Source organism: Tachysurus fulvidraco, chromosome 13, assembly GCF_022655615.1.
Source record: "Tachysurus fulvidraco isolate hzauxx_2018 chromosome 13, HZAU_PFXX_2.0, whole genome shotgun sequence".
Taxonomy (NCBI): Eukaryota; Metazoa; Chordata; class Actinopteri; order Siluriformes; family Bagridae; genus Tachysurus; species Tachysurus fulvidraco.
In genome coordinates, this window is record NC_062530.1 from 14869446 (window position 1) to 14882911 (window position 13466).

General features: G+C 40.0%; 1 protein-coding gene across 4 annotated transcripts in view; it reads right to left on the reverse strand.

Moving 5' to 3' along the window:
- Positions 1-300: 300 nt before the first annotated feature.
- The window catches only part of ripor1 (RHO family interacting cell polarization regulator 1), a 70673-nt gene continuing 57507 nt past the window's right edge, over positions 301-13466 (reverse strand). For 3 of the 4 annotated variants that reach the window (XM_027161502.2, XM_027161501.2, XM_027161500.2), the window contains exons 11-23: positions 12053-12201; positions 10920-11043; positions 10320-10463; positions 7808-8755; positions 6768-6898; positions 4923-5076; positions 4061-4196; positions 3770-3931; positions 3298-3456; positions 2823-3019; positions 2315-2398; positions 1925-2015; positions 301-1818 (exon numbers count right to left, since the gene is read on the reverse strand). In XM_027161502.2, coding sequence (XP_027017303.2) covers positions 1727-1818; positions 1925-2015; positions 2315-2398; positions 2823-3019; positions 3298-3456; positions 3770-3931; positions 4061-4196; positions 4923-5076; positions 6768-6898; positions 7808-8755; positions 10320-10463; positions 10920-11043; positions 12053-12201 — 2571 coding nt within the window. In that variant the 3' untranslated portion in view covers positions 301-1726. The remainder of the gene's footprint in view (positions 1819-1924; positions 2016-2314; positions 2399-2822; positions 3020-3297; positions 3457-3769; positions 3932-4060; positions 4197-4922; positions 5077-6767; positions 6899-7807; positions 8756-10319; positions 10464-10919; positions 11044-12052; positions 12202-13466) is intronic. The other variant, XM_027161503.2, reaches the window with a different exon arrangement.

A 13466-nucleotide genomic window follows, 5' to 3' on the forward strand; every position in this document is an offset into this window, starting at 1 on the left:
GAGGCGGTGGCGACGGGGAGGAGGGAGGGGTGTAAACACAGCGCTGTGCCGATTGGCCAAAAGGGGCGCTAGCACTTTTAAATTTCTTGCGTTATTCACTAACGGATTTCAGTGCGTTCTAGTGAACATAGGCCTGTTTTCACCAGAATCTTATAGTCTGTACTATCTTTATCTCTCTTATAACAGCACCAGACATTTTGTAACGTTCATAAAAAAATAAAAAAACGGATCAATAAAATGGTGGTAAATATACGATACTAAATTTATAATCACATTAATTAATGAACAAAAACAACAGAATTTCTTTCCCTTTGAGTTTAATAGTCTTGTTTTGCACTTAAGAACTTTGTCCAACAATAAACTTTTCTTATTAAAAAAACTTCTCAATGCAGTACAATCTTTAAAGAAAAAAAATAGAATTAAATCTGTATTACAGTTTGTCATACAATGCTAATTTTGAGTTTAAATAAACATCTCCTTCTCTGAACAAACACGGTCACCCCCAGACATGAGGCACTTGTACACTGAGGAGAATTTTTCTTCTTCTAAAGTCGTAACAAACTCAGTTAAAAGTTTAGTAAACGAAAACTGAGATTCCAGCACTGAACCTGTGTCTAGCAGCACTCAAGAAACGCTCTGAATGTTTGTTTACTATGCAATGGGCCTGGTCTAAATATTACATGCGCCGTCTGTGCTTTTTAATTTTCTTTCCATACCAATAAGAATATATATATATATATATATATATATATATATATATATATATATATATATATATATATATATATACACACACACACACACGTATATGTATATACGTATATATACATATACGTGTATATATATATATATATGTATGTATGTATAAAATAACCCCTCTTTTTTTTTACAGCAGATATCTCCCTCAGACACAATTCCTCTTCCTTGAATCTCAGGAACTGCACCATGAAGGTTTCAGGAGTCATTAACACTTAAAGCACTTTTACATTTGCTTTTGAGTGTAAAGATTTGCTTTTAAAATTTGAAAAAAATTACAACACAATTAAAAGATGTACACAGATTGCCGTATCAGTAAAGCATATATAGTGACAGTATGGAATAATGGCAGTTATACTGAAACTCTTCGCTGGAAACATGTACACTCACTTTATACAACCTAAAACTCTGTCCCACATACACCGGACAAACCTTTTAACACTAGCACGCTCTGTTAAGAAGACGACCAAGCTTCAGCAAATGCTCATCTGGTTAAAAAGTGCACCGTTTTTTTTAAAGAAGGAAAAAAACAAGACAATTTCCCTGCCCATGTCAGTGAGCATGAAGCCAAGTAAAAAAAAAAAGGTCCAAGCATGTAATATGAATTCATGCACTTATCTAAGCCCAGTACTTGTGAATTGTGAAGGCAAGACCATTGGGCTGAGTGATAAGGCAGCAAAACACTCATTGAAGCCCATTCCTTTGCTCGTTCATCATCTCCTTTCCATTGTATAATTTAACTGAATGCCATTTGTAGCTTATCAATCAGATTCATTCACGTGTCCTTGTGTCCACTGATTGTTGGACTGATTGATCGGCAGTCACTGTGTGTTAAAAAAAAAAGGTGATTGGGTCTTTATTTGCACTTCAGCAGTGTGATCCATGTTTCAACATGAGTCCTCCATTGACATGAATACAAGTCTGTGTATGCGAAAGACATTGGTCTGTAGTTTCTTCAGTTTGGTGGTGCTCAAAATGCAGTGCTGGCCATGCTGCCAGGTGCAAAAATTCGAGCGACTCCGTCCTGTTCAACATGCCGATGGGCCATTTTCCCCTCCTCTCCTGCACACACACACAGCAATAAAAAACAAGGTATCAAACAGGTGCTATGAACTGAAATTTGCAGGTTTTCTTGTAGAGTTGCTCTGTTATCTGAAAGCTAACCTACCCAGCGCCAGCAGAGCTTGTTTTGCGGCATCTCGTACATCCTCCTTGTCTGTGCGGCACAGGTACACCAGCTGCTCAATGCTCTCTTTGGCCTGGCAAACAAATACCGTGGAGAGTTTTTGTTTTTTTTAATACAAATTACACACACAAAAAATGTAGGCCTACAATGTGCTCAACACTTTCAGTAGAGTAACATTTTTGTGTGACAGTAACAAAGTTATTTGTATTGAAAATAAAAGAATTTTGACAAAATTGAACATCATAAATGAATAGATGGATCACGTGTTCATTTAAAAAATCTGTACTGAAAGATTCAGTGGAATATATATAATATTTATGTAAAATGTTTAGCCCCTGAGAGAAAAATGACTCTGCAGCTTAAGAAACTGACCTTTAGACATGCAAGTGCTTTACAGCCACACACACGGGTCTCAACACTTTCATCCTCCAGCAGCTCCAGACAACTCACAAGTGCCTGATGCACACAGGTAGAGCGATTCAGTAAGCATACAGTCAGACATAATTTAAAACAACAATAAAAAAAAATGAAACCTGCATCAAAGTTAGAAAATGAATGTGGAGTGTTTGAGGACTGCTGGTGTAGCAAGCAGCAGCCAATTTGATGCAACTTGAATGTATGTTTAATGTAAACTCTCCACTAAAACACCTTGACATACAAAAATAATAGCATTTATAAAATTGCAGCAAAACAAATATACAATTATTTGAACCTATTTCTAGACCATTTCTATCATGTAATATATTACCCACATATTTATTACCAGAAAGAACCCACACGGAATATTAGATTTAATGAAATAATTATCCATATAAGTAGAACTAACTCTTATCTTACAGAAGCAGTTTTGGGCCCAAAAAAACCCGTTCCCTCAACATACCCTCTCTCTGTGGCGCGGCTGCTCGGCGAGGCTGCGTAGCAGAGAGCTGGCGCTGCTGCACACCTTTCCCCGTAGGTCCCCGAGCAGTGTGCTGACAGCACGCAGGCCCTCGCGCTTCAAACTGCACTCTGGGGGCTTTTTCAGGGCTTTCAGCAGAACATCTTGATCCCCAGACTGCAGACATTGCACCAGCCAGACTGCAGCCGAAACCAGAGGGGGGGCATGCCGGGTGTTTATGTGGGGAGATTAGAGGGAGAAAGGAAGAGTGAAAAGAGAGAGAAAAAAGGCAAATGAGGTGATAATGAGAGGATGGGAGTGGCAAGCATCTGAATTCAAAGTAGCTAAATTGTTTTCAAATGGTCAATTGATTGCTGTCAAATGAGGTAAAAGGCAAAGCAGTACATGAACTAGCTTCCACATTCAGCCAGACATTCATACACTGGGGAGAAACAGACATATACTGTATATAACGTACCCTCCTCAGCCAGCTCGGTTACATGTGTCTCGAGTTCACTCACACCCTCAGCCTCAAGGTAGCTCCAGAACTGGAAAACTGTGACAATCTCTTTTGCTGCACCTCCACATCGCTTGGGTAGCTTTTTCTCCAAAATCCTTTCCACTAGATGCATAAATACTAACAGAAAGAAGTGACATGACATTTATTTTATATACATTAGAGGACATTTAGGAGATATATTTGGATTAGGTGAGTGAGGTATAAAGGTGGTTTTGATTAATTGTAAAGAAATTCCCAAGCAAATCAAATAAATGTCTTATTTTGTATTCGGCATGAAACAAGCAGAATTTATTCCATGTCGACTGGCTGCTCAGAACATTTCATACATCAGATGATTCACTGCACAGCTATTTTAATTTGGAAACCAGCACTCGCCTGGAGATTTATTACATACACTCGATGTAGAACGTAAAAACCCACCCCCACACACCTGTGTCTGGAAGGTTGGCTCCCCTTTCTGGTACTCGGCCTGTGTAGGTGTTTTTCAGCGTCTGGAGGAAGGCCTCTGTGGAGGTGCTGAACACACCACAGCCGGTCGTACAGAGCCTCCATAGCAACACAGCCCCCTGGCACTGCTCTAATTGTGGAATGACTGTTCCCAAACACACACATACACACACACCACCCAGAGTATAAGGAAAAAGAAGGCATGAGCATAGAATGTAAATTTAGGCTGATCATCATTTTCTCCAAGAATTACATGTTCTCAAGATGAACTTACCTTCCTCAGGTTGGTTGTCACTCCTCAATGTATCCTGGACAGCTACACGAATGAGCTCCATCACCCGAGCCTCCCGGAGCAGCCGATCCAGAGCGTACATCTCCCCACAGCGCAGCGGCCCAAACGTACCCAACCTCTGCATAAACATCAAACGGAGATCTTCAAACAGTAACTCAAAATGACTGTTATTCACACAAACACTGAATACAACATATAATACATATGTTAAAAGTGAAAGTCCAACGAATCCTGGATGATGGGAGGCTGAAATTTAAGACCATTAGCTTAATAATAAAACTATTCTAGTTGTTTCACTCAAACAACACTACTGAACTGAACGTTGTCTGTCTGTGTGTATAATTTGCACTTTGATTTGATAATGTATACTATCTATTATTAGTTTCCTCTCTAAAGAATTTTTGAGAAACAAAAATGATAACAGTGGGAATGAACCACATGAAACATGACAGTATTCCTCAGTTGCTGAAGTGCTCCAGAAACATCAGTGATGTGCTAAAATACATCAGCCCCAATGCACAAACCTACAGTCCTGGCTAGAAAGAAATCACCCAGCTTTATAGATGCATTCCTAATCAAATAACAGATTTGAAGTCATCAAACATTAAAACCTAAATAAGTCTATAGTTGTGATGGACAGAACTTTCTGTGTATGGTCATATTTAGCCGTGTTACGAGTGACCACATTTTTCATGTAATATTCTGATGTCGAAGCATATGTTTTGGCTTGCGGTGAGTCATGCGGAGAATCTGAATGTACTGCTTTTTTTTTTTAATATCCTATTACTTCAGCTCCATAGTAGGCAAGAGTGAGCCTGCTTTAGGTTTGATCATATGGACTCACCAGCAGCTGGGTGGAGCAGTTCTGTAAATGGATGAGCAGAGTCTGATCTAGATCCTGGTGGCCAGTGCTGAGAGGAACAGAAGGAGTGTCCCAACAATTCAAGGGTGTACAACCGTCATCCACTACCACACTGTCACCTGCTGCTGGCTGAGAGCTGTATACACACACACACACACACACACACAAACAAACACACACAGAGTAGTCAATGTAATGTAGCTTTATTAGCAGGTCAGTATATAGTACAAAGCATTAGGAATATAAAGACAGTTAGATCAAATAATATAGCACAAATATCTAGAATATTTAATAGATGTTGTTGCTGATAATAATACTAGAGATACTGAAGGTAGGATGGGGTTTGAAAGAGTTGGGGTGGATTTGGTGGGAACTCTCCCTGACTCCACGGACACTAACATGTCATTCTGTAATTTGCAGCATATGTGTACCTTCTCAATAGAGATGTGTAGAGTATAGGAAGTGTCATTTCAGTTATCTCAGATAACACCCTCATCTGCCTGATAACACCGTCATGAGCATTCACATAGCTAGTTCAGATATTTGCTTTGACTACAGCATTCACAGTAACAAGTTGCTCATGTCAATTGTAGTGCGACTCTTGTGGGCATGTAGCGAGTTTGGAACTGAAGAACCCCATGGGACCACACACACACACACACACATACACCATATGAATGGTCTGAGTAATCATTCAGTCTAATCATTTAAACAAAATAAAAAAAAAATAAAATACAATTTAAATGTCACTGTTCATCTGCCATTGCTGAAATCGTGACTCTGTCACGTACATACACAAAAAATGAATGATGTCCTGTAAGGTTAGCTTCCTGATCTGAATGGTGTTTATGTCTTCTGTAAAGCAGTACCCGTGACAATGTAAACACAATGTAAAAGCAGGTCATATTTGAAACAGTCTCACTTGGTTTACATCTAGGCTCAGTGAGTCCCATAACCGAAATTCTGGTGCAGAATTTTCCAGCCTTCAGAATTTACACACAACCTTTGTGGTCATATGTAGATACCTTGATGCAGCAGTGGGTGAGAGAGACAAGTCTTGCACTGCAGCTGAACAGTGGAGTGAACTAATTAACAGTAATTATACAGTATAATAATATATACAGTAATATAATTAATAAGTAAACAAAACAGAGTATAAAAACATTACTGCTAATAAAATCTTGCAAAGCATCATGACAAATGATACAAATGAAAACAAATAAATAAACAATAAGATCATTTTAATTGTTTCTGAAGTAAAAACTAACGTGTTTATTACAAACTTTAGGTCAAGTATAAAGTAAAAGTTTGTAATTTTAAGGTTTTTTTTATTTAGCGTCCTGGGTTAGTACAATTTCAAACATATTTTTAAATTCATTATGTTTGCATATCTATAAATTTTACTGACTTTGGTGTTATTTCTTTGACTTTTCCAGAAATTTACAGAAATCTTTGAGAGAATATGTTAATAATTGGACATTTCTCTGAAATTCTCAAAAGCATCTTGTTTAAAATTGCTAACTAACTGGACCCCAAACATCATGTCCATACAGCTGAATGGGCTTGGCACACGCACGCACACACACACACACACACACACACACACACACACAAACACACCCACACACCCTTTATTCTCAGAAGCAGATAATAATTAAAATAATAATAATTAATAATTAAAAATTGCGTCAAAGTGTAGTTTTCTGTTCAGCCACCAGATGGCAATGTTGCTTTACCTTAAAGTGCATCACATCCCATCCCATCGCCTGGAAAAAGAAATTGCACTGTACATCACAGGAAAATGCAAGAAATTTCAGTATCTCTGACCTGTCTGTCACAATCTGTGTGTCGCAGTCTTCTTCCTCGTCATCCAAATCTGACGTGTTGAGAAAACTGAAGCTTTCAAGAGCAGTTTCCACCGTCAAGCTCACACTGGAGGCCCGACTTCGACTTCGGCCCTTCGGCGCACACACACACACACACACAATTCTTTCTAGAAACATTTTTGTCTCAAATATTGTTTAGTAATCTGTGAATAGTTAGTCAATGGCAAATCAAAACGGTTATATATTAAATGCCAAAAAAATCACAAATGTTGAGAAGCTTTCTAAAAGAATTTCTAGCATTATATCACCCTGAATCTAACACACAAAAACATATTAAAAAACATAGGCCCAGGAAAGGGTGCAACCTGGTCCCTGTGGAGATTAGAGTTCATAACTACTTTCACATCCTCTTTGATCTTCATACTCTGTATAACACACTGGCCTCAGGGAACACACAGATGGCAGCAGATACGAATCTTGAGAAAGGCTACAAATCAAATTTGAGACCAGAATGGAAGCTTACACACATGCGTTCCTTTCACAGGCAATTGCTTTGATCAGGAAAAGTTAAATAGAAAATTAACACTAACTATAATGTGTGGGAAATATGGTTTGGTCTTATAGCATTTTAAAAATGAATAAAATATTAATATATCTTTAAATATCTTCAAAATTGTGGGGATCAGCATGAAGGACCTTATCGGTCTTATATTAATTAATTCGTTCATTTATCTATTCATTCATCCATTAGATAAGTGTGCCTTGGATTCACAGCCTCAACCGTGAACAGTGGATATGGGGCAGAATACACCAAACACACACACACACACACACACACACACACACACACACACACACACACACAGCAACACTGCACAGACAACAACCTGAGGTCAGGATTGAAACCAGTGACCCTGGAACTGTGAGTCCCTGCTGCAACACCATGTTTCCTTTAAACATATATTTTGATCTTAACAATATTTGAGCAGGTTCACAATGTAAGAGATGCAAATGCACAAGAACAGCACACTGTTAACTCACAGTAAGAGCCTCCTCCAGCAGGCGGAGCTCTTGCTCCAGCATTTGTAGCTCTGGAAACTGACCCCTGTAGTCATCCAGAGACGAAAGGAGAGCAATGAGGGCCTTATCCAGACCGCTGTCTTTTGCTTCAGTATCTTCCATCTTTCCAACATCTCCTGGCCAAGAATCTACCTTAGTTCCAGACGTCTTATCCTGTACAGACACAGTGTGTGTCTTGGGTAGGTCCTGTGTGTCCTGGGTCTTTTCTATGGAATCAGTTCTGAGGGTTAGAGCATTACTTTGCTGCACCGAGGCCGCTGGATGAACAGAGACGCAAGTCGAGTCCTCCTCACTATTGGTGCAGGAATCAGATTGTGGACGTGTTGTAGGTTCTTCATACTTAGGAGCAGAATCAGAACACTCCTGTGTAACAGGCACTGTGGTATCCGAGCTGGATGATGACAGCGTGACTAGATCAACAGTGCAGTGGTTAGATTGTGGCTCAGGGTTGAATGAGCATGGCGCAGCCCTCAGGGGCGTGTCCACGACTACACCGGGTTCCAATGATTCCCCAGCAATCTTCTCATTCAAGGCGGCATCCACACTGCTCTCACTGATATGGCTCAGGGAGCGCGAGTAACGGGCATGACCATTGGGCACAGTTGCTGTCCCAGCAGGCTCCGGAGTGGCCGCGATGGTAGTTGCTCGAAGCGCCTCGTCTTGCTCCTCCTCCTCTTCATCTTCCTCTTTCTGATTGGCCAGCCGAGTGGGCGTGGAGGTGGATGATTGGCGGGGGGCGAAGGAGATATCAATGGCAGGAGCAGAGGTCTGCACCTCAGGCTGCACCAGATTCTTCTGTGCATGACGAAGACCCTGGGAGAGCTGAGGACTCGATGAATCGTCTGAGGATTCGGAGGAGTTTGACCATGCTGTACCATTCTCCAACTCCTCCTGCCGCCTCAACATGTTCTGCACAGAAGGAGAAAAAAATAGGGGCTAAAAATAAGTAAAGTTCTTTTTACCGTAACCTCTATCATGTTTGTGGGTCACAGCTGCATGATCTCCCTGTACTGAGAAAAGAACAGAAAACCTGTTTACCTAAAACTCCATGAACAGACAATTGGCATAAAAAAAAACATTGGTTTCATAAACGCTTTAATGAATTCCTTTTCAAGGAGGTTTGTAAGCTCTAAAATCAGAGATAAGAGGGAAGATATTTTTCAGGAATGTAAACACTGTCTCAGTTTGCAGCTGATGATTCCATATATATTGCTCAGAAGTGAACGTGCAAAAGTGAAAGCAAACACAGTGATTGAAAGTTTTACTAACTGAATAGTTAGATAATACCACTGAAAAATAGCTTTGTTATAACACTCACTCACTCACTCATTTTCTACCGCTTATCCAAACTGTGCTTTGTTATAACATTTGTTTAAAAATAAATTGGAATGCCCAAAGGTATTTGAATGGGGAGAAGTGACATATACCTTTTAAATGAAATCACGTGTGTATCCGACAACAAATAAAAGAATTAAGGAGAATTTTTGCCACTATCCTCTCAGCCAGGAAGAGGAATGTAAAGGACCATTTTTTCATGCTTATATCCGGCCATTCACTGTTATTAAATTTCTTGCAATTATGAAAGAACACCTTCTTGGTGGAAATAAATCTCTTGGCCTTGTTTATTTTGTCCTGAGGGTGTGCATAATTTTACATTTGACTCTGTAGTCATAGAATTTAAAAATTTACAAAGAAACATTTGCAAATGCTCTACAGATGCAGTGAATCAAGATTGGGTAAGATAAGATAAAATAAAATAAAATAAAATAAATAACCAGGAGCTTTCCTTTAATGAATGCGGTCTTCTTTTGTACTTCTATTTAAAAAGAAATGTTAAAAAACAAAACAAAAGCATATGAGCAGGAAAACTGAACACAGTAATCATGTGCTTTAGATGGACGCTGTCTCTTCTAATTAATTTCAGCTTACTGGAATGAGTAGCGAGTGGCATTAGTGTGATCATTCTCCCAGTACACATTTAGGCTGACTGGAGGCTGGCATCAGGCCCAGAGAGCGAACACGCTGTCTCTAATTAACTTCTGCTTCTAGCCATTCTCAACATAAAAGAATGACAATCACTGGATGCGAATTTAGATTTTGTGTGTGTGTGTGTGTGTGTGTGTGTGTGAAACAGAATACAAGCCAATAATGCTCAACTACTATTTAACTATTTGCTAAGGAGTTCTACTTTACATTACTAAAAGCAATTAATTACGGTGTACTACTACTTCTACGGCAGTCTACAAAGCATCAGTGGGCACAACAAAATACTCCTAAGTACTAAGAGCTTGCGAGCTGCCACCAACTAAAGAACCCGCTTTAGTGACGGATCTAAAGCAACAAAGAACTGCAAAGCGGCATTTGCTAGTAGCTAGAAGCGCTTGCATCTACAACGATATACCAGCCAAAGACACTATAAACCTATTGCAGTATGTCTACTGGATAATCGCTGCTAGCGACTAGCAGCACTTACGTGGGTATGCAAGCGAGACAGTCCAAAGCTGATGGATGAGACATCACCACAGCTATGCGTCTGAGACAGTTTCTCGGCCAGAGCGTCCCGGAACACGTCCAGGAGGGACCAGCACTGCTTGGATGGCAAACTCCGTGGGACGGACTGCATCGTAGCATGATGAAAACAAACTAAGAACTGGATTCACTAGGAATCCATGACTACTCTAGATCTACTTACCCAAATGTGGGCAAACTTTTTACAACATTGAGAATTTCAGATCGCAACAACAACAGAACTATAACTAGGAATGACAATAAAAAGGTGTTAACAAGAACGAAGTCCATAATGTCTAGCTTTATTTCAATTGATTGACATCATGTTGTAGTCGGACTCATACTTGGGATAGAAAACAAACCGTCTCAACAATAACGTCTAGCTCATAAATTTGAGGCACCACATTATAGACATTATAGAGAAACCTAAATCTCTTAAATCTCCCTTAGGGTTTTTGTTAAAGGCATTAAATATAGAATGGCACAGAGAAATGAGAAGGAATGCATATTCAGAGGAGCATGTACAGCTCAGTGGCTAGGACATTACCAGGAAGTTGACACTCACATAGAAAGCCTGTTCTCGAAGAGATGGTGTATCTGGGGGGCTATAGGTGGAGAAGCGTTTATTCACTGTAGGAGCCTTGCTCACTGTACTGGCTGTGGAAGCCTGGTCATCTTTGTCGAATGGACTGTGTGGAACAGGAAAAAATATAAATTACCATGCAGCCAAACTCAGAGGTGATTGAATCCCAAGATACTTTGGAAAAACACACACAAGGTTTCCTAATACTGCATTGAATGTGAATATAGCTATTTACTTTAACTATATTTTTATTAACCGGTGTATTTTGATTGTATTGGTTATAGATGGTTATATAATATACCCCATAGTTCCAGAATGTTCTTGACATTTTAATTTTCAAGGAAATATATTTAAATCTGTCCGACTTTTAAGGATATTGTAGGTTAAACAGGACACGACGTTGTGTGATAGCAGATGTATTTTCTTTCGAAACGGGTGGTGTAAAGCCTAAAAAAAAATACACTCTCGAAACATTCATTGAATTATTATTTGAGGATTGTAGAACGGAGAATGTAAATAGTTCAGTTGTTCAAACTTTGATCGTGAAACTGGTTATGCAGGGATCCTGGGGCTGGATAAAACTGAACTGGACCAAGATGTGAAGGTATAGAATATAAACAGTATCTAAGGGTTTAACGACAAAATACTCATTACTGTCATAATTCCAATTCTGTGTTGAAGATCATGTGGGACACTTGACGTGGGAGTTTTTATGATTTAGACACATTTACACACATCCTCAAATCTATCCCATTAAATGCTAAATACGTTTAGATTTAAGATAAAGTCCCATTTAGGTAAGATTTGAAATGACAGAAATAGCAATAACTACTTTGTTACAATGGCTGCTTTTCATAAAAGAAAAACCTCATGAGATGCTTCAACTAAAGTTTAGATGCATTTTCATTTGTTTTTCATTGAAGTTTCATAGATTAGACATCCTACTAAATTGTAATTGATATCTGTTCAATCAAAATAGAGTATTTCACAAAATTCTAAAAACGCAGAAAGCTGCAGGCTTTGGGCTCGGCAAGCCTTTTTTAGGGTTTTATTTTGTTAATTTCTTATTTCTTTTCATAAGAACTCTAGAGCACGAGAGCACAAGGTATTCTTACTTCCATGTAACTTCAAGGCTCAATTTGATGGTTCCCAGGTCATTGACGTCCACAGCTACGGTCTGTGGCAGAGCAGCAAACAGGTCTTTGGTCTCACACGAGACATTTCCCACCACCACATGATTGGCCAGACTCTTCAGCTCTGTCACCTGGGCAAGAAATGTGTGTGATTCAGTGCACGACTACTGAGGAAACTGATCTTGTTTGAGAGTGTGTGAGATGCAGGTACATGTGCTCATCAGTACAAATCCCAAGCAATCATCTTACTCTATCACACTCCTTCTCTCTTCTTCACTGCACCAGGTGGAACTGGGCTTTTAGAACAATATGATTATTGCAGTAAATGCCAATAACATACATTTGGTAGCATGCTGAGACTGTATCAAGTGTTTTGTCAGAAGATTTGGTCTGCACAAGTGAAGGTGTTCGAACCTGCCTAAATGATCTGGACTGAAGAGACAGACACTGCAGGTTTTAGAATAACTAATTCAAGTGCAGCAGCTGTGAATGTCTTATTGTCTCCTGTAGAGTCATGTAGGGTGAGACATTTGGGCTCCTTTACAAATGTCTTGAATATGCATCAGCTGCATTTTTTTCATTCTTCTTCTGCAGCTTAACTTAAGTTAATATCCCATCTGCAAAGCAACCCCTTCTTATCCAATACAGATTTCTCTCTCTCTCTCTCTCTCTCTCTCTCTCTCTCTCTGTCACTCTCTCTCAGTGTCACTCCCACTCTCTCTCTCTCTCTCAGTGTCACTCTCACTCTCTCTCTCTGTGTCACTCTCTCTCAGTGTCACTCCCACTCTCTCTCTCTCTGTGTCACTCTGTCTCTCTCTGTGTCACTCCCACTCTCTCTCTCTCTCTCTCTCTCTCAGTGTCACTCTCACTCTCTGTGTCACTCTCTCTCAGTGTCACTCCCACACTCTCTCTCTCTGTCACTCTCTCTCTCTGTCACTCTCACTCTCTCTCTCTCTGTGTCACTCTCACTCTCTCTCTCTGTGTCACTTGTGTCACTCTCACTCTCTCTCTCTGTGTCACTCTCACTCTCTCTCTCTGTGTCACTCTCACTCTCTCTCTCTGTGTGTCACTCTCACTCTCTCTCTCTGTGTCACTCTCTCTCAGTGTCACTCCCACACTCTCTCTCTGTGTGTCACTCTCTCTCAGTGTCACTCCCACACTCTCTCTCTCTGTGTCACTCTCTCTCAGTGTCACTCCCACACTCTCTCTCTCTGTCACTCTCTCTCTCTGTCACTCTCTCTCTCTGTCACTCTCTCTCTCTGTCACTCTCACTCTCTCTGTGTCACTCTCACTCTCTCTGTGTCACTCTCACTCTCTCTCTCTCTCTCTGTCACTCTCTCTCTGTGTCACTCTCTCTCAGTGTCACTCCCACTCTCTCTCTCTCTGTCACTCTCTC